General features: G+C 37.9%; 1 protein-coding gene across 2 annotated transcripts in view; it reads left to right on the top strand.

Annotated features, from left to right (window-relative positions):
• CA10 (carbonic anhydrase 10) overlaps positions 1-22,312 on the top strand; it is a 206,605-nt gene that overhangs the window by 175,213 nt on the left and 9,080 nt on the right. For both annotated transcript variants that reach the window (XM_054645049.2, XM_077188154.1), the window contains 2 exons: positions 19,133-19,228; positions 20,826-20,898. In XM_054645049.2, coding sequence (XP_054501024.1) covers positions 19,133-19,228; positions 20,826-20,898 — 169 coding nt within the window. The remainder of the gene's footprint in view (positions 1-19,132; positions 19,229-20,825; positions 20,899-22,312) is intronic.

The following is a 22,312-nucleotide window of genomic DNA, read 5'->3' as shown; positions in this document are numbered from 1 at the left end:
TCTTTGGGCAGAGGGAGAAGTGAAAGAGAGTGTCAATGTACTGAGAGCACAGTCTGTCACTGACTGTAATCTAAATCCCTCTGGTGCCTCAATTTTAAAATCCAGCATTATAAAGCAATAAGGTGGAGTTTTTCTGCTTAGAGTAGCAGCTGTAGGATTTGCTTTTTTAAACCACTGGAACATGAAAACATTCAGCACTCTAAACCTCCAGTTTCACTTTTGGAGTATTCACTTTACCTCATTCCAAATTATAATCATTTGCTTGGGGTGACTTCACTTGCTACACAGTGACTCTTCTTTAATTAAAGAGCAATTTACCTCTGCAGGCAAAAAACTATGTTCATTTTGAAATGGGTTTTATGTTACTTGGTTATCAGTTTTCCTTTACACCTTTTGTAAGTTTTAACTTTTTTCCCAAATATATCTAAGGTATTGTTCCAAAGAAAGAAGCAATCCTACTAACAACCTGTACAAAAGCCCTTGCAGATACTATGGGCAACCACAAAAGAAAATAAGAAGCAATGAAAAGAATTTTTATTGTTATAATTAGCAAAACAATAAAAAATCAGCAAGCAGTTACTGTAGACATTACCTTGGGCAAAACCCTTATGGAGACTGGTCTGGGGTAAAAATATTAGTTGGTATTTCTGTACTAAGTGTGGACTGCAAAAAATCCCTGTTGGCCCCATCTGACTTCACTGATAGCACCCCCGAGATGGATGTGGGATGCTGGATATCAGATAATAAATAGGAGAGTTCAGGGTTAATGACAGATAAGCCACAACACTGTGGATCCAGTGAAGTTCCTGAGCTTTTTTGGTGCTGAACACTCACACCCCAGACGTCTGTCTCAGTAAAAGCTTAAGTGGGATCAAACCAAAATAATTCTGAGAGCAAGCTCAGGCCTTGCATCCAGGCAGTGGGGAGTCAAATTGGAAACTTATCTTTAGTTATTTTTATTTTACTCCATAAAAATGGAAGAGCTTAAGACAATGAATCTGACCCTAATTCCAAAGAGTCTGAACTTGCAGCATAGTCTCTTGTGGGAAATGGGAATTCTTGGCTCATTCCTGTACCCAGGACAGGCATAGGAGGCAGACACAGCAGGTTTTCTTCATCCCAAATAGATGTGCTGGTCACTGTCCCTTGGGACCCAAATGGAGAATGGGAGCACCACATCCGTCTAGGACTGAATGAGTCCAGGAGGTGTTCCGGCTCCCACTTTTCTGTCCTCTCCAGGAATAATCCATTTCCTAATACACAGCTCCCTGACTTTCAGATAATTTCTGTAGCTTCAGCGACTCTTTTGATAGGTCTTTGTCCCTTACTTTATGTTTAACAGTTTCGTATGACACATTTTAATATCTTGGCAAAAAGCCAACTAAGTCGTCATTTCTAGCTGCCTTTTTACTACATTTTTAGAGATTGCTGGGAGTGGCAGACTTGGAATTTTCATTTAGAATGCAGACTTGACTTTCCCCCATCACTGTAGACCTTTCCTAGCATGCACTGCCTCCCAGAAAGTGAAAATACTTTAAATTTGAGATATTTCATTTTAGCCATCTCTGTAATTACCATAAAGACTGAGAAGGAAATACTTCTAAATTTTGTTTTCTTTAGACAAAATTGTGATAGATAATGGATTGGGATGTTTTACAAAAATAAGGGAAGGAAAATTCAGTTTTGTTATCATTTCAGAAGGATGTCTTTCTAAAATTATTTAAATTAGAACAGTTTCTCAGGCATAGCTACTTTTAAAACAGCGTGCAAGTGGTAGCAGCCACAATGGCATCAGTGCTAACACTCTGAAGAATTAAAATTGACAAGGTTAAACCACATTTATTCCAAGTCAGTTTTCTTTCCATTTATCTTTTATTATCTCATGTTTATCTGTCTGCATTATTCTTTGTATAAACTAACTGGATGTTACAACATACACCCACCAAGATTTGGTGGTTTAAAATTCAGTAGGAATTAATGAATTATGTTCAGGTACTTTTCAGTGCTTTGGTTGGGGTTTTTAATGTACCTGCCATGAAAGCATTTTGTCACTGATGATTTGCCATAGGCACAACTTGCCATATGCAAGTTATTACTCTGAAAGTTCTATCAAAGGCAAAGAGAATCCTGGATTTTAGCTAGAAAAGGCAAGTCCATTACTAACCATCTCCTTCCATCATCTTGAACTTTATTTACTTTTTCTTATCTAAGTATGAACATGCCACTACTGACTGTACTACTCTGCTAATAACAGAACTAGCTGGCAACACAGCCTTCATCTGCTTAACCTTCAGTATAGGACTGGCAAGAAGCAGCTGTCACATTCTCTCAAATGCAAAATTCTTATGAATAACGAAAATAGATTTTTTAAAATTTCTTTTCCAAGGCATGTTCAATGTGAACAGTATATATTTGGTGTATTTTGTTACATGAATCTTTGCTCTTCTCCACTTCAGCCATTTATTTCCCATTTCTCTGACAATCAAAGCACAAAGTGATCAAGGCCTGAGCTATCAGTCCCATACAGCACCTCCAGCCCAGTCTGATGCTTTGAAATCCATGTTCACAGCACAGCATGGGGGGATGGTCCCATCACTTCCCATGCTGACACAAGAATTAATCTGACAGCATCCATGGCTACAGGAGCTCAGCCACCCAGTTCTCATTACCTGCTGCTCTTTTGCCCCCCTGAAGACTGAAGTATCCTGGTGAGGTTATGCAGACCCAACTTCTTCTTCCTGCTCCAATCCACCAAACTCTCAGTGCAGCACTTGCACTGCACTAAAATTCATTAAATAATGCATTAGAGGAGCATGGCTTTCAAATTGGGGTTCTGCTAAGATTCTCCAGAAGAAACAAACTTCTACCCTCTTTTTTATTTTATTTTCTGGGAGAACAGAAAAGCTTATGGTAATGTGCATAAATGATAAATTAGCATACATGCCTGAAATACGGAATTCTGATTCAGAGAAGGATAAAAGACTTCTTAGTACTTCTAAGTGTACCACTGTCAAGTGCTTTAGAAGACAGATTAGTGTTCATTGCTTGCTGTCTTTGCATTAAAAAAACAGGTAAGGATCAATAAAATATCACAAAAATATGCTACCAATGAAAACAATACATAAAGCATTTGCAGAAAAATCCACCATGGGCAGAAGGTGAAGCCCTCTTTACCACACACTCCTTTAGCAGGATGTGCCTGTATTTCAAGGACAAAAACTAATAATCAAAGGGCCAGGCAGATCTCTCATCCCCGTTCTGAGTACTGTGGTTTTGGAACTCATGGGCTGTTCTGAAGAGTATTGTGGCACTCACCTGTGGAGACAATTTTACTCAAATCACAAATTACTACACTAAAACTGCTTCAGTTATTTTCAATTTTGGCACATTTTGTTCCATTTTTTCTTTCAGAGCAGTGGAGGCAGTGAGATATTTCCAGTGAGGTGGCTCATGGACAAGCTGGGAGGGTGGTGCTGCTGTGGTTTCAGCAGTACAACCTAGCCCTGACCCTTCCTGATTTGGTCACAATTACTGCCATGAAAGAGGCATCAGGCAGGAATATTTCCATCTGCACCCAAGGCTGCAAATCACAACCTAACCCCAGGAATTCTAGTGTAAGTCAGAGTACTCTATGGGAGCCTTAAAGCTGTCATGCTTTTGGTACCCAGGTTGTCCCTTTGAGAGTCTGTCTGTACCCACAAACATAATTTTATTCACACTCAGCCAGCCCTTCTTTGGGGAGGGGCATCACAGGAAAACCAGACAGTTCCTGAAGGCATCTGATCTTCACACTTTTGGATGAATCACAAGACAAATTGGCAGGAAATCAGGGAAATTTCTGATAGTCTCTGCTTGTCTTTCATAAAAAAATCTCTTTTTAATCAAGTTCCCTCCACAAGGTACTTTGGTTTTGACACATAAGCATTTTCCAGCAAAACCCTCTTTCAGCAAAAAAACCCCAACTAGTTCTGCTTATGATTAGTGCAAACCCTTATTCTGTGTGAAGCCCAAGGGTGTGTTCAGTTAAGAGGATTTTCACTGTTTGATTTATAGCTTAGAGCCTCCCCATTTACTGTTCCTAAGTCACAAGAGGCACAATAGAGGAACTGTTCTTCCTCCTAACTGGTAGCGCCATTCCCTCGTGCAGTTAATTAGGAATAAAAAGGAATCACCCTTATTCTTCCAGATTCTAATGAATGTCAGTCTATTCTATTCTCATAGGATTTTCTTTCAGAAATCCAGGAAAATGATGAAAGGAAAAATGGCAGGGCAGAAAAATCCCCAAAAACAAGAGCGACAACAACAAACAGTTCCAAAAGCCTTTTACCCATTGCCAATTTGAAAATACCTCACTATTTTTTAGATATAGTCAGTATTGAAGATGAATACGTCAAAGAAAGTTGGAAATCTTTTGTTAGAATTTTGAGCTGTCAGGCAGCATATTCAGGGTTTATTCCCACTAATCTTCATATACATAAAAAATCCCTGGAAATAAGTGAAACCATGGGGACGATGACAGATGTAATTTGGGATGTATGTTGTAACTGTTACAAGCACATAAACTATGGGGGTCACAATACAAGAAAAAATAGGATGCAATCTCTAGGATTCAAAATACTTAAATTCACCTAAATTTAAAATGCAAACTCCATTGGGAGTTTTTACATGATTTTTTTTTTCTTACTTTATGTACACAAGGTATTACCAAATAATAAAGTATCCAGAAATTGCTAATACTGTAGAAATTACCAAAAGATTATGGTGAAAAGAGAATTTTTAAGACACAGGCTTATTTCCTAACAAAGAATATCACATCAGTTTTTTGATGTCATCTATCTTTCAAATGATCTTTTAAACTCATCAATGTTTTGGTTGTGATCACCAATCTATCTTTGGGCAGCTTGAAGTAGATCAATTTTATCTGTGTACTGCTAGATACTATTCCTTATTTTGTGCTTATTTTTTCCTTATAAGTGGCAACTTATAACTAAAAGTGAATTACTATTATTAAATTTGAAGATGTACATGGTTTAAAATAAAATAATATTAAAAAAGGAGAATTCTAGAAAACCAACAGAATTACTGAGCTGTATCATCCTATATCAGCTGAAAATCTGTCCTTTAATGTTTATGAAGAGGAAAATAAAAGTGCAGTGAGGAGCTGGAAGAGACCATCTGTCTCCTTTTAGTTTGTTTTGTTTCAAGCTGGGCCTGAACCAAAATCCTAATTCAGAAATGTCCAGTGCTGGAAGCTGTCATGTCATGGTCCCCTTGGAAATTTGGAACTGCAGATGGCTGCACACAGCAGACACTAATGACAGCCCTTGGAATGCTATTAGCATGTTTCCCCATTAACTACCAATTACCTCACAGGGTAATTCTTGTGCTGAGTTTACAAATGATAGAGGGTGAGTCAACTGTGGTCAGGACAACAGGCATGGCAGGGTGAAGCCATGAGAGCTCATGGTGTTTGCAAAGACCCAGAAATTTTGGCCACCTGATTTCTCAAAATTCATTCTGTTATTATTCTGTTCCATTTATATGGAACAGAATAATAATGGGCACCTTAAGCAGGCAGAACTTGCACTGTTGCTGCTCAAGTCAAAGTTCATCATCCTAAGATGTGCAAGCTGCAACATCAACTGCATCAAAGAACAGTCATGAACCTCCCGTCATATATACACAATATTGCGCCACCCAGAAAGCCTTTTATCATCCATACCTGAACCTGCCTCTCACCAGCTACCTTTCAAATTTCCAAACTTGTAAATATAGAAAAAGAGGTTGATAGAACAGATGCCAGATAGAGAAGACTGTAATATAATAAATACACCAAGCTAAGTAGATCCCAAAGTACTTCTGGATTGCAGGGCCATAAGTATTTGACAATATTAAAAATCAATGAAGCAGTGAAAAATAATTTACAAGATGTGTCTTTGAAGTTCATGAAACTTCAAAGATGGGGTGAATACCTCTTAAAAGGTCTCTAATGTATAGTAATTTTTCTTTGGACGTATAGCCTCAGATTTATTGAACCATTTAATTATTTTGACAGTCTTCACACTTGGATTCTGATTAGAAGACCTGTAACTGAACAGCTGTTTATCAAACTGGCTATTAATGAAGCAAATAAAGCTATCCTTAGCATGCACAGATTTCATCTGTACACCTTTCTTACACCATCTCTTTGTGAAGAAGTAGAGCTGCACTAGTTTCTGATGAGCAAACTGCACTATGATAACAACAGCATGCTTCCCATGTGATTTTAGTTCATTTTGGAAATCTTATTTACAGCAGTGACACTGCAAGTAAGTGTCAAAAAGAGCTACATATGGCTGGGTGAACACCGCCAGCCACAGACAGTAAAACTATTGCCAACAACTTGAGAAAAAAACAGCACAGCCTTTGTAATCTGAAATCTGTGTCCTACTGTGATGCATCAACCTTCAGGTTTTTGGGCCAAATTTTCTCAAATGATTAGCATAGTGAGAACTAAAAACCATATGTGTGTGTGCATACATATATAAACATGAGATAAAACCAGCAAGAGGTGAATGCTGAGCTGGTTTGAATGAATAATCCACTATTTAATAGTTGGTTAGGTGAAAATATTTTCTTATGTTTATTAAGAAGCTGTCTTTGGTGTTTTGTTTCATGAAAAATTTTCCTCCTCCTACTCCTCCTTCTCCTCCTCCTGATCCTCCTGTTCTGAAGCAATGTGAGCTGCTTCTGCTTTAGATAGGTTGCACTGAATTCTTTTTCCCTTTATTGCTGCTGGCAGTTTTACCCTTCTCTCCATTTGTTATTAGCAGTAGAGGAACCAGAAGGAAATGGGATTTGGGGGAACTGGCAGAACCCAAGCTGCTGGTTCCCCTGCCTGCAGAGGAGTTTGCCATCGCAGCACCATCTTCATTCCTGCTTTTCTTTGCTCTGGTGTCTTGTCTGGACTGAGATTAGAGCTGTATGGTCAAAAGTACTTTGTTGAGAGACATTTCCTCAAAGGTACAAGCAGATCCTGCAAAAGTCACTGGCAATTGAGCTGTTCCACAGCATCCCTCACAGAACACTTTCTAATCTAACTACAACAGTGACCTGTATCCAGCCTCGGCTACAGGGACTGTATGGTTTTATCTGGGTCTTTTCAAGTAGTAGCAATTACCTTGTCCAATTAGATCAACTTTTATTATTAAATTGTTTATTTACCAGGCCTTTGGTTGGCCAATAATAGTGTAAATATGATAAGCGTATAAAACTGCACAGATCTGTGAGCAAACTACTCCAATCACCTCAGCCTGCAGAATAATATGTGCCTGTCCTACCCATGAGATTCCCGATACCAGGATTTGTGACAGTTGCCAGATGCCCATCTCCAAGATGTTCCTTTATTACTTAATGAATTTTGAGTACTTCACTTGTAAAGTATGGTATAAACGTAAAAGATGCTAAAAAATATGTTCTATTCTAGTGTTCCTTACTTAAAAATTAGAAGATCCAGAAAATATAAAACAACATCAAATCATTTATCAAGGGTATAAATATAGTACTTCCTACTCCCTGCTCAGACTATGAGCAGATTAAGCCTGTGCCTGTTCTCCCAGCTATCTTCTGAGTTAAAGGCAATTCTTCTGTTGTCTTTTTAATTTTTTTTTTCCAAAACAATACATGTATTTTGTGGTGCTTCAAATAACACAGAATAAACTTAGCTAAAAAATTACAGAATGCACAAGTTTAATGCTCCAGAGTTAAGAAGTGGGAGCAGAAAAGCTGGTTGTGCCTCTCTTAGTTTGCTTGCCCTGACAGTCTTTTTGTGCCTCCCTCTTTGCTGTCTTACCTGATCTGCCACAGAGAGAGGTCAAACAAGGTGAATCAAACAAATTAAAGTAATTCAGAAGGTCGGGAGTTTTCTCAGCCACAACATCAATTCTGCTGAATTGCAGCATCACTGTACATTTAGATTGTACATTAATGCTGCCCTCATTGTACGATAAAGTAAAATACTTTTGTAACACAGTTAATGCAACATTTGGTATGCTTTTTTTGTTTCTGAAATTAGTTGATTCTAATTATGCTACAACAGAGCTAAAATTCAGAATGCAAAGACACAATTTAGCTGTTCAAAGAAAAGGTGAGATACTGCAACCTGCCAGAGCACTTGAATTGATTCTTCTCTGCTTCCAGAAGCACTTGCAATAGCCACCTGTGATATCCCCAGAGTGATGCAGGTAGTGGAGCAGCATCACTGCCCTTTCCCACTGTGACAACCCCGTGAAAAAGCAGAGGCCTGGTCTCAGACTGGTATTCACTAACCCCTGAACCCCACTGAGACAGGAAACCAGGGTGTATTTAAGGACCATTTTGCCTCCCTAGGAGATGCACAGTGGGGGATGGAACAACTGGATGGCAGTGATAATGCTGGAAGAATGACAGATTTTAAGTGACAGAAAGAAATGGATCAGAAAAGGTCAGAGGAGAGGTTTGTTGTTTATAAAAATGGGAATATATAAGGAAAATGCCACAGCTTGCGTGGCACATGCAGTATCAAAAGAAAGGCTGGAAAAGAGCAAGGCTCAAAGGGAATCCAGCTCTGCTGGTCACAGACAGCCATGGGCATGGCTTTGATTTCATCTTGTCATCTACTGACACTGTCCAGAGGTGACAGGGGTGATGGGAGAAAAATTTCAGTCCATTAAATGAAGGCGGGAAACCTCAGTTCTGTGCAGAAATATAGACTGACTTGATAAAACAGCTGAGTTTAATTGGAATTACAGGGGGAAAGTAGACAAACTGAAATTTGGACTGGAGCACCAGAGCCAACAGCAACTTTATATTATGTGGTTGAGAGATGTAGTGCCCTGAAGTACTAACAAATGCATTTTTACATCTCATCTTGATAGACTTAGAGATTTTTTTCAGGAAATGTCCTAAAAATCTCAACCTTGATGTTCAAACTCACAATTGTTTTCAGCAAACCTATTTCCCTGGTGAGTTGCCCTCCTTTCTTCTGCAGCAAATTTCTTCTACTTGACTCCCAGTTCTGTACAAAGTGATTTACTAGACAGATTGCATTTTTTTCCCCTTCTGGAAAGTGTCAGTTTCTGAGCAAGATCAAATAACCTTCTGCACTTCAGTATTGACTAATTTTAATTATTAAAACCTTTCTCCCAGGAAAAACTCTTCATGCTGTTTGCTGAGAAACCAGCAATTTTCAGGGATTCAGGGACTTCTTGAAGAGATCAGGGAACTCTGGAGACAGAATTCTGAATTTATACTGGGCTTACACTTCTACAGCATTTTTTTTAAAGTAGGAAGAACTAGATTTTTTCTCTTTGCCTTCCTTCTATGTGTCTCCCTTTAAACTTGAGATAATGGGCTTTGCAAAGCCTAGATAAAAGGGGCACATAATTTGGTATGCAGTAAAACTAAATTGTATATATATTAATGGTTTATACAGCTAAACACTTACTTTGCATATATATTAAGATTACTAAAATCAGAAATAAATCCTTTTAGTGATACCCCGTTCCCCACTGACAGTTTCATATGGAATCCTTTCCTCACAACAGCCTAGCAAATTGATATTGTTAAAGTATCATGGAAAGAAAATAACAGCTACATTCCTATTTGTATTTATCACATTTAAGTTCTCATGTTTTCACATCATTGACAAATTATCAGATGTTTTAGCAAGGTAATAGGACAATTACATTGTTTTTACATAGCTCAAAAGCTAAAGACAGCACTACCTGCATTTAAAGTAAAACACAGCTTTGCCTACAGACACCACAAACCAGCCTATCTCACCTCAACAACAAACTGTTTACCGCAGGATAATGAAATTAAATGCATACTTAATGATGTAAGATTGACAAAGTAATAAAGTTATAGAGAGAGTCAACATTATCTTCAATTAGGTGTTTACTTTTGTTGAAGAATTCTTAGCATTACAGTTCAAAGATCTGGATTTTTATCTTCAGTAATTTTCAGCTCCATTTCATCTGTGCACTAAGAGAAAGGGCTGGGTTTTTTTTGTTTGTTTTTTTGTTGTTTTTTTTTTAATTCGCTGTACAAGAGCCATACCAGAGGATATGGTACATAACAAAGAAATTAAATAAAGGCAGAGGTGTCAGGCACAGCACTCGGACTAACTGGAGAAAGTACATCTGGGAGAACTGGTGAATAGTAATTGCATGGGGGAAAGACTAAGAGAAACCCACAGGAGACATTGCTTGTATAAAGCCATCATTTCTTGTACACCTAAAAAAGAACAACACATTTCCATCACAGTGCACAGTCAAATATTGGCATGATTTTATGGGATTGGCATAAATTCAAAGGGAACCAGAGTATTTACCACAGTGCAGAACTCCAGTCACACTGGGAGCACCCAAACTGGGGACAGCAGCAGTGTCATCCACTCTTTGAACCATTCATCCTCCTCAGGGTGTCCTGGCAGGGGGAGGTGGCTGCTGTCAGGGTGGGAGAGGGGCAGGCACCACTACTGCTCTCTGCCTGCCCTCCTCACTGCCCACAGAGTTATTCAGGCTGGAAAAGACCCCTGATCCCAACCTTTGACTGCTCACCACCTTGAGGTGCTGTCTTAAAGGACATGGTGATCCATGAAGAGATGGAAGCAGGTTGTACCTTTCACACCCCATTCAGACATTATTCTCCCGTGGAAGCCACAACATCTCCACTCGGTATTTCAGGAGTCTGTAGCTCTCCCAGTGGGAGCTGGTGGCAGCAAGAAGTGAATAGTGGGTATTGTTTGCATGGCAGTCAGGAACATTCTTAAGGCCAGGCCCTTTGCCAACCAGAGTAAAGAGCTGCTTTCACAGCCCGACTGAGATCTGGCTTTCTTACAGTAGATAGAGTTTACATGGACAAAGCAAATTCCAAAGACTTCTATTTAAATCACTGCCCAAAGTCATCTTTTCTAATTGAAGAAAGTCCAACAAACAGAAGATTGGCTCTTCAAAAACTCAGCGTGTTAGAGGATGGCATGTTCCCTGATCTTCTTTCATTAAGGCAAAATATCTCTTTGGCATTTCAGGTATTTCCATTCCAGTATTTTCAGCACTTCAGCATTTCACCTGCAAATGAATACAGACTGTGTTGTCTAATAGGGAAAAAAAGCTTTGACTTCATTGTCTGATGTAGAAAATCAGCTGATAAAAAATGCTAATGTGACTTTACTGCTGCCCCTTCCACCACCATCACATTAATGTCCTGCATTTGTTCAGCAGTGTTTACCAGCACCCTGATTCTTTCACCAAAGCCTTCAGAGGAAGCTAAAGGGCTTACTTTAGAAAGATAACTGGCTTTGTTATGGCTCCAGAGTGTCACTTATCTTCCCTACTGAGTTTAACAACATTTAACTCATTCAGAAACAAGATAATTTTGCATTTGTCTGCCTTAAGCTGTACTATCTCACATTCTTAGATAATCCCTGTCCTCTTGTATTTTTTTTTCTTGCTTGCTATTTCTCAACTTCATATTTGCCTATTAAATTACAAACATGAAACTGGCTTTTTTGCAATTCATATGAACAGCAAAAGGTGCTTGCACTTGCACTTCCCTTAGGATACCCTTCCAGGATATTCTTAAACAAAAACGAAAAAAAAACCACTTATCTTCTGCCTGCAGGGCAGATCTGTGCCAGCTTTCGCTGAATCTTTGACTCTGCACCTCTGACAGGTGTTAGATTTCTCAGAATAATTTCTAAATTTTTACTCTAATTTGTCGTCTCACCGAACATAGCATTAATATCCTAAAGAACCTCTGAAAATTCAATAATAAAGCATAATTCCAGAAATGCTTTTGGCTATTTTGAATCAGGTTGGGCTTTCTCAAACTCTTCTGTATTTGAACTTTCAACTTACATTCAAACAGTAACTTAACCAGCAATTATGTCCATTTCAGTTTTTTTCTCTTCTATCAGGCTTTAAAAGTTTTCCTGTTACCATAATTTGAGGTGCTGGAAATCAAGTGGAAATCCCACAGTCTTTTCCCAGAACTATTTGGATTCTGATCTTTTTTGTGCCTTTTATGGGTGATGTGTCACAAATTGTCATTGTCATGGATCAATGACACAGATTGAACTCCATAACATAACATTCATTATTAAGATGCTTTCCCCAATACCAGTAATGTTACATCTGATCCTCTCACAATATTGATACTGGAGAAAAATGCAGCTATTCTCATGTTGGAGTTGACAAGCTGGGCCAAGATGGGAAGGAGATCTGCTCAAAGGCAGAGTAGGACTTGAACATAAGTTTTTAAGTCACAGGTGAGCAACTCAGTCACGAAAGTGGAAGGAGATTCTTGAGAGAAGACCATGAGAAAAAAAAATCATAGAGTTTTTGGAAAAGACCTTTTAATTTAAACAAGTTCCACTTTTATCCTATAACTTGCCAAGGCCACCACTAAACTTCGTCTCCAAGTGCCACATCCACACGTCCTTGTAGGATGGTAACTCCACCACTGCCCCGGGCAGCCTCTTCCAGGGCTTGACAGTCCTTTGTGGGGAGAAAGTTTTCCTAAAATCCAATGTAAACCTCCCCTGGCACAACTTGAGGTAATTTTCGGTCATCCTGTTGCTTGTTACCTGGGAGAAGAGACCAGCCCCCACCTGGCTACCATATCTTCTCCAATGGACAGTACCAAACACTTCTTAAAATACATCCTCAGTTTTATTCTGTGCTTTCCTCATATACACATCTTGCTGGCATCTTAAGAATATAAAATCCCATGCTTCATTTCTGGCACAAAAAGAAAAATAACATTCTGAATTTACAATGCATTTCTGTGCTCAAGAGAGCAGGTCAAACTGATAATTCCTTATTTCTGCTTCTGGTTTGAAACCCTAACACTAACATTTACTTGTTAGTTAACATTTACTTGTTAATTAGTTTTTTCCTTACTAGATGATGAAATGAGGACAAAAGGGACAAGATCTAGATTTTCACTAGACCAAATTCTCTTAACTTTTTTTTACTCATCCTTTTATCCATCAGTCTGTGATGTGTCTGTCTGCCCTTGTCCATCATGCCCAGCCCCTGAACAGATGGTTCTTTAACAAGGTGGACTCAGAGGTCTGGTGGATTTTGGAGAAGGCTTGAACTGCTAATTCCTCTATCAGTGACCTCCTCTTACATCCTTTGTATTCAGTGTCTCAGGGCAATGCAGTGAACAACAGAAATAGCATCAATCACCACTTCCCCACATTCTTGACATGCAGGAACCATTTTCTGCTGCTTTCTGGGCTCATTGCTAAAGAAACAGAATTCCAACAGAAATACAGAGCACCATTATATAACTGAATCTACCAAATGGAGCATTTATATCGAGTTCATCATCATGGTGTCTGACCATCTGCAGTATTTAAAATGAGAAAACAATTTAAATGCAGTGTTTAGTCAGAAAATCCTGCATGAATCCAGAAATGATGATAGACTCATCTAATAGTGGTTTTTTTCCCTACATTACCCTTATTCTCTCTTAAGATACAACTTTTGCAGATGATGGATTGGGTCAGTGCCAAATTACAGCTTGCAGTGAAATTCTGCATCAGCCAAGACATAATCAACATTAAGCATTTGAGCCTCAAACTTCAATTTGATCCTCACACAAAGCAAATTGCAGAGAAGTGTCATTTATTTATGTTTATCCAGGTCTTGCTCATCTGCTAACGATGAGTGACAAAAGTGGTTGAGTGGCAGGTCAGCCAAAAATACCCATGTTTGGAGCAATTGGCTCAGCAATGACTCCCCTGTCAAAAACCCTCCCCAAGTCACTCAGCAACCAGCAGCCAAGGAGTTCCTCTGTACCTCTGGGGCTCAATTTGGATTTTTCTTTCTTTGAATTATCTGCTGTGTGGAAGGGAGTACAAATAGTTGTAACACTTGCAACAGTTCCAGCAGCATTTGGATGTCAGGAATCCATCACCACTCACTTTTATTCTTTCAGCCTATTTACTTAAATTTTTTTTGTTGTTGGCACAAAGGTGAAAGTCCTGAAAGCAAATTCTGACATAAGCATGGCCAGTCTGGTCTCTTCAGACAGTAATTTGTAACTTGTTACTATAGTCCTGGCGATGCTTAAGAAAAATGTCAAGTTTTAAATACTATCTAAACTAGTCTTGTTTCCTACTTGCAAATAAATTAAAGTAAGACTTACGAAAGTATTCAGAGTATATATAAATATTAAGGAGAAAGACTTAATCGTCTACATATCCTTTAGGTAATTTTTTTAAAATATTTTCTAGCTGCAGTGGTTGCATATAAACAAAAAAATAAGGCTCTGTTAGAGCCTTATTAGCTCTAAGATACCAGGTCAGCAGGCCAAATGGCATCTAGAAATAACTAGAGAAAACTACTTCAACCCTAAAGCAGGTTATGGCAGAGCCTTTTATATATTTATTATAGATTTATTTCTAGGAGCCATAATACATGCTGGAAATAACACCCCATATTAACATGCTACCAAGGAACACTGGCATAGGCTCACTGTTGAACACCCTTTATTGCAAGTTAGTTCTTGTTACCAATGGCTCTAACAAAATGGTTAGATGCCATTTATAGCTTCAGTGCTAATTCCAAGCATGCCATTATTTCTAATAAAGTAGATTTTGAAGCCAAGAGTAGTTAACCCAACTGTATTTCCACTTTACTGCACGATTATTGCATTTCTCTACACAGCTTTCTGCTCAGAAGCAGAAGAAAAATGCATTCCTTCCATGCATTCTTAGTCTTATTCTTTAAAGTAAAAAATAATTCTAATATTGTTTATTTATCTAGGATAAAACAGTTGACATATAGCTATAAATGTGGATGACAAACCTATCTATTAAACCAGTTATTTATATACATTTCTTTTAAATCAAAAAATAACTGTCAAAATCAGTAAAAAATGCAAAACAAAGCACAAAGCACATTTGTCAGCAGAAGACTAAATAACCTGCATTTTAATAAAGAGAACATCAAAAAGAGTTAGAGATAAAAATTTATTTCAAGCAACTGGTTTTTTGCATTTCTCCTTAGCTTAATATAGCAAAGTTATTTTTTTAAAACAGATTTTAATCTTAAAACTGCAGTAGTTTCCTAAAGTGCAAAGTAAACTGCAGTACAGGTGATCATCTACAATTCATGTTATCAATTTATTAACAAAGCAAGAGCACTGCATTGCTGTGTGCGTATACATAAAGAGTAAAAGGTACATTTGTGGATTAATTAATGGGTAAAACCACCTTATCAGACACTAACATTTCATGGTTGAGTACCCTGGGCATGAAAAGATGGGTTGGTTCTTCAAAGATAAGAAAATTCCCCTGCATCACTGCCAGGGATTGGTCCAGGAAAACAAGACAAATCAGGACCACAGAGCTGGTCCATGTTCTCCCAGCTGCTGCTATGCCTTTCCACAAAGCAGGAGGTACATTTAATTTAATTTAGGACAACTTTAAAAACAGTTTTGTCAGTCACACAAATTGCACTGATCTCATACCTGTTCATACCCACAAAATTAGTTCCATAAATAACTCTTGGGTTTTACAAGACCTGTAAGAGCAATTATATTTTAATAGTGGAATAACTGTTCTTATTAATGGCTTTTAACTCAGTAAAATTATTTTTCTCTCCGGGCACCCACCGTGCAGAAACTACATTTCTTTTGCTGTTTTTATTAAACTTTTGAGGAACAAAAATGCATAATTATTTTCCTTAAAGATATCTTAGATACTTCTTACAGGAACTCTGAATCAAAACAAACATTTAACTGCCTTCTTGAACAATTTCATTTGCTTTTGTTCCCTGCTGTGCTGGAAACACACTTTCTGCTTGCTCTCAATGAGGTACCCCAACAGTTTCTCAGATATTGAAGCATACTATAAATACTATGGTTACAGATGAGCTGTTTCCTGCTGCCATTTACTTCATGCTTTACTTCTCTCATAATTTACAAATCAAAAATGTTTATAACTTTCCAAGTGAGAAAAAAGGGTATTCTATTATTCCCAAGAGGACTGTGGAAAACTGTGTGTGAACTACTGCAATATTCTAAATTCCCTCAGTTTCTTATTGCTCCATTTTTGGCTGCAGGAGAACATGGACAGTCTTGAGAGGCTAAAAAGCTCTGTTTCTGATTCTGGTCTTGGTCCAGTGCACATTGTTGGGTGGTGGAACAAGGCCACGTTCTGGTTTTTCATCAGAGAGTAATTAATCTTAATTGATCTTTTTCCTGCAAAACAGATCTTCTCTAGCTGGAGGAAAACAAAGAGGTATCACTTGTTCTGTGGCAAATTAATCTTAAAGGGGGAATCTTCCTAAGAAAAGCAGTGGATTAAAACAAGATTTAGTATTGCCTTTGAGCCCTGAAACCCAAACTAAACTCAAAGGGTGCTTTCAGCATTGTAGATCTGCTCTTATTGTGATGTGCTTTTAATACAGTGTCATCATTTGAAAAGTGAGATTTTCATATATGAGCAATTTTGTTTTTGTGACTTCACCTTCACAGAAGACCCCAGTAATATTTTATACAGACCAAATGCTTACAGGTATTTTAGGCAACTTAAAGAAATTATTCTCAGAGGAAATTTAATAGGGAATTATGGTTTTCTGTCCTGTTGTATTCTGTGTTTAAGACACTCATTCATTTGAATATTTCTAAATTAGCCTGTTCCATGTGAGAAACTTTGAAAATTATGCCTCCTTAGATGGTCAACCTTTTTCTAAAAAAAGATAAACCTAATGAATTTAACCATAGTACCATGGAAACAGCTTTAAAATTAATTTGGGGGCAGGGAGGAAAGATACAACAGGATACAACTCCAGCACAGAGAAAGTGACAGGTTTGAGAAGAAAAAAAAAAGAGTGTCTCTTCATTAGGCACTGAGACCTTTGTTTGGGACAAATATCCTGTATATGGTTGTATATACTTGAGAGGTTTTATTTCTGTAAGTGCCATCAGTCGAAACAAGAGTTTGATGTTGACTCAGGGTTCCCATGGGTGGAAGGAGAATTTGTCCCTTGCTTTTAGCCGTTCCCGCACCCAGCATTTTGGTTTATTATATAAAATGAGTTTATCTAATTCATTGTTATTCTGGGACTTTGTACAGAAAGATATCTAGTCTAAAGTAGATTTCATTACTTATTTCCTTGATAATTCACAAGTTAGTTTGGCTGCCAGGATAAAGAGTTGTACATAAAAAGACAAATATGTGACTAAACCTAAAAATTTCAGTGAGTGCACAGTCCCCAGAACAGGGATGTTACCAAAGTTCAGTAGTACCATAAAGTGATGATGAATGAGCATTATAAGCTCTGTGGCTGTATGAGACCTTCACTTCGCCTGCTTTCTGACTGTCAGAATTTGGTAGAGGACTCCATTGGCTCCTTTGACATTTTTTAGATAGTGCCCAATTGAAACAGGACAAAAGTAATTGAAATTAACACATCATAGCAGTACTTTTGACCCTCACCTTATTTTTTTGGTCTCTGAACTGCTGGCTGTAAATAGCAAAGCCACGCACCAAAAATCTTCTGATCTTACCAATGCAAATTTTCTCTTTCAGAGTTTCCACTGCCCCTTTTTACATCTACAAGCACTAAAACAGCATCACAAAGGGATTTCGGGGGTGGTGAGAGGACAATGCTTGAGGGCCTTTTATATAAAGCTGATAAGATTCACTTAAAAGAATAATACATTTTCCAGTCAGGGCAGAATGTGGGAAATAGAACTGTTTGAACTCATCATTTATTTCTTACCCTATCTTGGACTGAGATAATAATGGTATGGGTTACACATAACTTGGGATACTGCTATAATCAGATCAGCATGGATTGCTGGACTTACCCCTTTGGGTGGCAAAGTAAGGTTTAGTCTGTGTAACTTGATTGTGTACTTCAGATTCTGTAGGAACATCATTCCTGCAGAAAAATGCTCACAATTACATTTCAGTTCTGAATAACCAGACCTCACATTCATCCAAAGACAATTTCACCAATACAGGCATTAAACCCTGTTTCAGTGATGTTTAGGGGTTGGTTTTTTCCCTCATTATAAACGTGGACAGCACATTATAATGAAGTTTCTTTACTGGCAGTCTTAGTCTTGTATAGTTTGTATAGTTACAAAGATTACCAGATATAAACCAAGTTAATACTGATCTTGCTCACAGCATGTAAGTCCAGAAATTTCTCTAAACAGCTTTTGGAAGTGTCAGCACATGAAAGACAGACCTGATTTTTAAATGTGAACATCAGGCTGCTGCAATTCTGACAATGTCAGAACAAGAACCTTCCTTTTCTAATTGACATCTGAAAACTAAGAAAGATCTTTAGGCTAAATAAAGCTGACTAGCTGTCATCTGTTTAGAAGTACTTAACTGCCACCAGAGTTCATTAAATCTGTTCATCTTTTTTTTAAAAAAAGAAAAGTTGGCAATGTAAGTTGTAACACTGTCTGGTGATCCCAGACAAATCAAATATCAAGGTTCTGGGTAAGATATTTTACATAGGTAGTGAGAGAAGGGAACTGTGCCTTTGTAATTTAAAACTTCCAGCCAAGCATAAAACTAAAAAGCAGAAGGAAAGCTGCAGGTGCTAAGGAGAACTTGATTAACAATACAGTAAGTGCTTAACTGTAGGAGCCTCTGTAACCAAGTTTGCAGAATCTGGGGCAAATGAATACCAGTACTTTGAATTCTGTGAGTGGTGGTTTTCACAGTTCTAAACTTATATCCCATGTGTTTCCTCAAATATTTCAACCCCTGATTCTTCTGTGGTTGGCTTCAGGCTGCAGAGTACAGATTACTTGGTGCCCTTGGCAAGTGCTACTGGAACAGGGAAGTAATGTCAGCCCCTGCAGTGCAATCTGTAACTGGATGTGGGTGAATTCAGTGGCTGGCAATTTAGAGGAAAACATGCTGATGCTGTACCTGTTGGAGCCAGATGGTGACTGAAATTGTTAAAATGATATGTACTGCAAATGCCTGAAAAATTACCCTGCTACAAAGTACGCAAAGCAGAGAGGGGATCGCGATACAAACTAAGCAGTGTGTGGGTAGTATTTGCAAACACTGTATGGGATTATTTGCCACTGGTTAATTGTAATCCTTCCCTTCACCCTCTTTTAGGTTCAGCTGATCCACTATAACCATGAGCTGTACACAAATGTCACAGAAGCTGCAAAGAGTCCTAATGGGTTGGTGGTAGTTTCCATATTTATGAAAGTAAGTATTACAGATTCCTAATATATAGACAGTAAATTTTCTATGAACTGTAAATGTAGGCGTTAGACTCCTAATTATGCTACAGCAATGCCCAGAAGCTCTGATCTGGAATCCAGAGACAGCTTCTTCCTAAACTGAGCATGCCATCTCTTCTCAAAGCTTTTACAATATAAAGAAAATTAAAGAGGGTAAGGGAGGTGGGGGGAAAAAACCCTAACATCATAAACATCACTCATAACACTTTAATGGCTATGGCAGAAGTCACTAGCTTTGCAGATTTAGTGTTTCTTCATGAAATGTTATTCATTCAAATCCCTTCTAGTAAGTTGAGGCACTGGGAGAGAGGGCATGTCATGGTGATGTTTCAGAGCCAGCAAAATCAGTTATTTTCTGTGTTATTTAAAACATCTTGTAACTATGAAAACTGAAAGAACATTAAAAGTAGAACTTCTAGTATCTTGCATTTCACAGAACCACAAAGACATGTGAATATTTTGTCTCCATCCTGTTGCATTCAAGGTACATAGTTAAGTCTATCATTTATAGTGATCTAACACTAAACTCTAAACTTCATGGTTTTCCCAAGCCTCTTTAGTTACACTGGAGAAAACTTTTGTCTCATTTTATAGAATTATTTTATAGAATTATTTCTCCCCTCCAAATATTGTTTATATTCTGTCATTATGTACCACTGTTTCATCAGTCTAAAAAAGTGTGTATTTCTGAGTAATGCTGATGTTCACCTCATCACACCTTACGTATGGGATATCTATTAGTTCCCCTCAGTATTCTAATCCCATTTCATAAAGGTCCTAACAAAGCATAGATATAAAGTATGCATAGATATAAAGTATGCATTTCACAGAGTATACTGGATAATTAGATATAAAAGGGCAGTTTTCACATGGGTCTAATATTTAAGAAAGATATTTATGCTACCTTTTTTTTTTTTTTTTAATCCAAAAAGTATTGTATTATGACCCAACAATCTGACCTGCATTCACGAAAAAGGCAAAAATTAAAGAGAAGACAGATAGAATCTTGTCAATATTTAGAAGTACCTGCAGGGAGGTGTCAGAGGTTGGACCAGATTCTGCTCAGGGCTGCTGAGCAACAGGGGGGTAGAATCTGACACACGGAAAGTTCCACCTGAACATGAGGTGCTACCTCATATATTACCCAGACATAAACCAGAGGAAGAGAGTTTTAATTTGCAATTAAAATAGCCTACTGCAAGGAAATTATATTTATCAATAAATAAAATAATAGAATACTAGTGAAAATCCTGCCTAATATATCAACCACCTGCAAATTTCATCAAAGCTGTTGGAGAAGAAACCTGTGCTCATGCTTTTATTCAGGCATTGATTTCTGTTCACCCTGTTCCTTGTGTTTTATTTATTCTACCAACTTTCTATCAAGCTTCATTAGAAAAACAAGTGAGTAATTATTTCCTTCTCCCACAACAATGAAAAAAAAGGAGAACTCAACTGGAGGAGTATCAGAGAGTGTCTGTGTGCACACATGAAAAAGCTGCAGTTCTGGCAAGGAAATGTTTGTGAGAAGATTTTGACATTGTGCATTTTCTCTTCTGTAGGTATCTGAATCATCAAATCCATTTCTAAATCGTATGCTTAACAGAGACACCATAACAAGAATAACATATAAGAGTAAGTTTCTTTTCATTTCCTCTGGAAACAGCTGTGTACTTTCACTATCAAATAACACATTTAGTGATCCTGAAACAAGAGGCACCTCATTATGGGCGGTAATTCCAGGTTTGCATTGTCAGGAACTCTGCATGATAAACTCAGGAATGTGAAAAAGCTCATTAGGTCATCACTTTATCAAATGAATTTTGAACTTCAAAGTCTGTTTTACATCTAAAGGTGCAACAACAAATTAATGAAATTATATTTGACACATACATATACTGTATTCACACAGAATGCTCAGGAGAACCTGTCTACTGTTAGCAGTATAAGGGACATGTGTAGCAGCCTGGATTATATTGGATCTGGTTATGTCAAGATCCTGCACAATTCACTGGATTTAGTATTCATCAGTGTTTTCTTTTTGAAAGAAAAGTTACAACATTCCTATTCAACTACTGCTGCATTTAACAGATATAGAAGGAGGTTATTAACATAGCTTGTATGTTTGTAATATTCATATTTGAAAAGCCTTTAACTGATGATCCTCAATAATTCCATGTTCATATATTGCCCTTGTGGAAAACCGGAGCTTAATTAAGATATTTTAGAGAAAATAATGAAAAATACATATATATAAATTAAACCTCTTCTCCTGAAAACCTCGTTTCCTTTGTCAAACATTCTAAGCTGCTATGAAGTTTGTAAGTTCAACAATAGCAGAATTTAACTTTCAGAAAGTACACAGCAAAGGGATAACACAAATAATTCCTTGTTCTCTCCTGCAACACACACACCTCCACACCACTGAGGCTACTCTGCTTTTACCTGAGAGGTAACAAATCTCATTACACCTTTAGTCCAAATAAGAGGCTTCTATGATAATGAAACTCAGTTCTCTACAATACCTATGGAAAGGAGGGCAACACAGGGTTCTTCTCAGAATGTTTTTTCCAGATTGTTCTATCAGTATCAAATGTCATCTTCTCTGCATGGAAGAAGCAGATCAGTCCCATTTTTAAACTGCTTGTCCTGATTCCTTGCAAAAATGCAGCAAGGATGTTCTGCAAGAGCTGCTTCCGGCCTACCAGTGCTGCTGCAGCATCCTGGAAACAGGGAATTATTGTTAAGGCTGAGAGTGCTTTTTCCAGCTCCTTCACCCACAGATTCGATATTCCCAGCTTCTGGGAACCAGCCAGATGTTCTCCCATGGAGCCCACCCTCCCAAAACTAAATATTTCATTTGTATGCTGCATTTACAGTGAAAACTCCTCCTCTCCGGAGCTGGCAGCATCCCACTACCTCCCACTGCTTGTTTTGTCTCCTTACAAGGGAAACGTGATTCCAATCTCACCTAATTTGGGTATACTAAATGCAATATCTCATGAAGATGAACACATAAAACACAGGCTGGAAAATCAGTGATTAACAG

This window comes from Agelaius phoeniceus, chromosome 19 (genome assembly GCF_051311805.1).
Source record: "Agelaius phoeniceus isolate bAgePho1 chromosome 19, bAgePho1.hap1, whole genome shotgun sequence".
Lineage (NCBI taxonomy): Eukaryota > Metazoa > Chordata > Aves > Passeriformes > Icteridae > Agelaius > Agelaius phoeniceus.
This window is presented reverse-complemented; position numbering and strand designations above follow the sequence as displayed.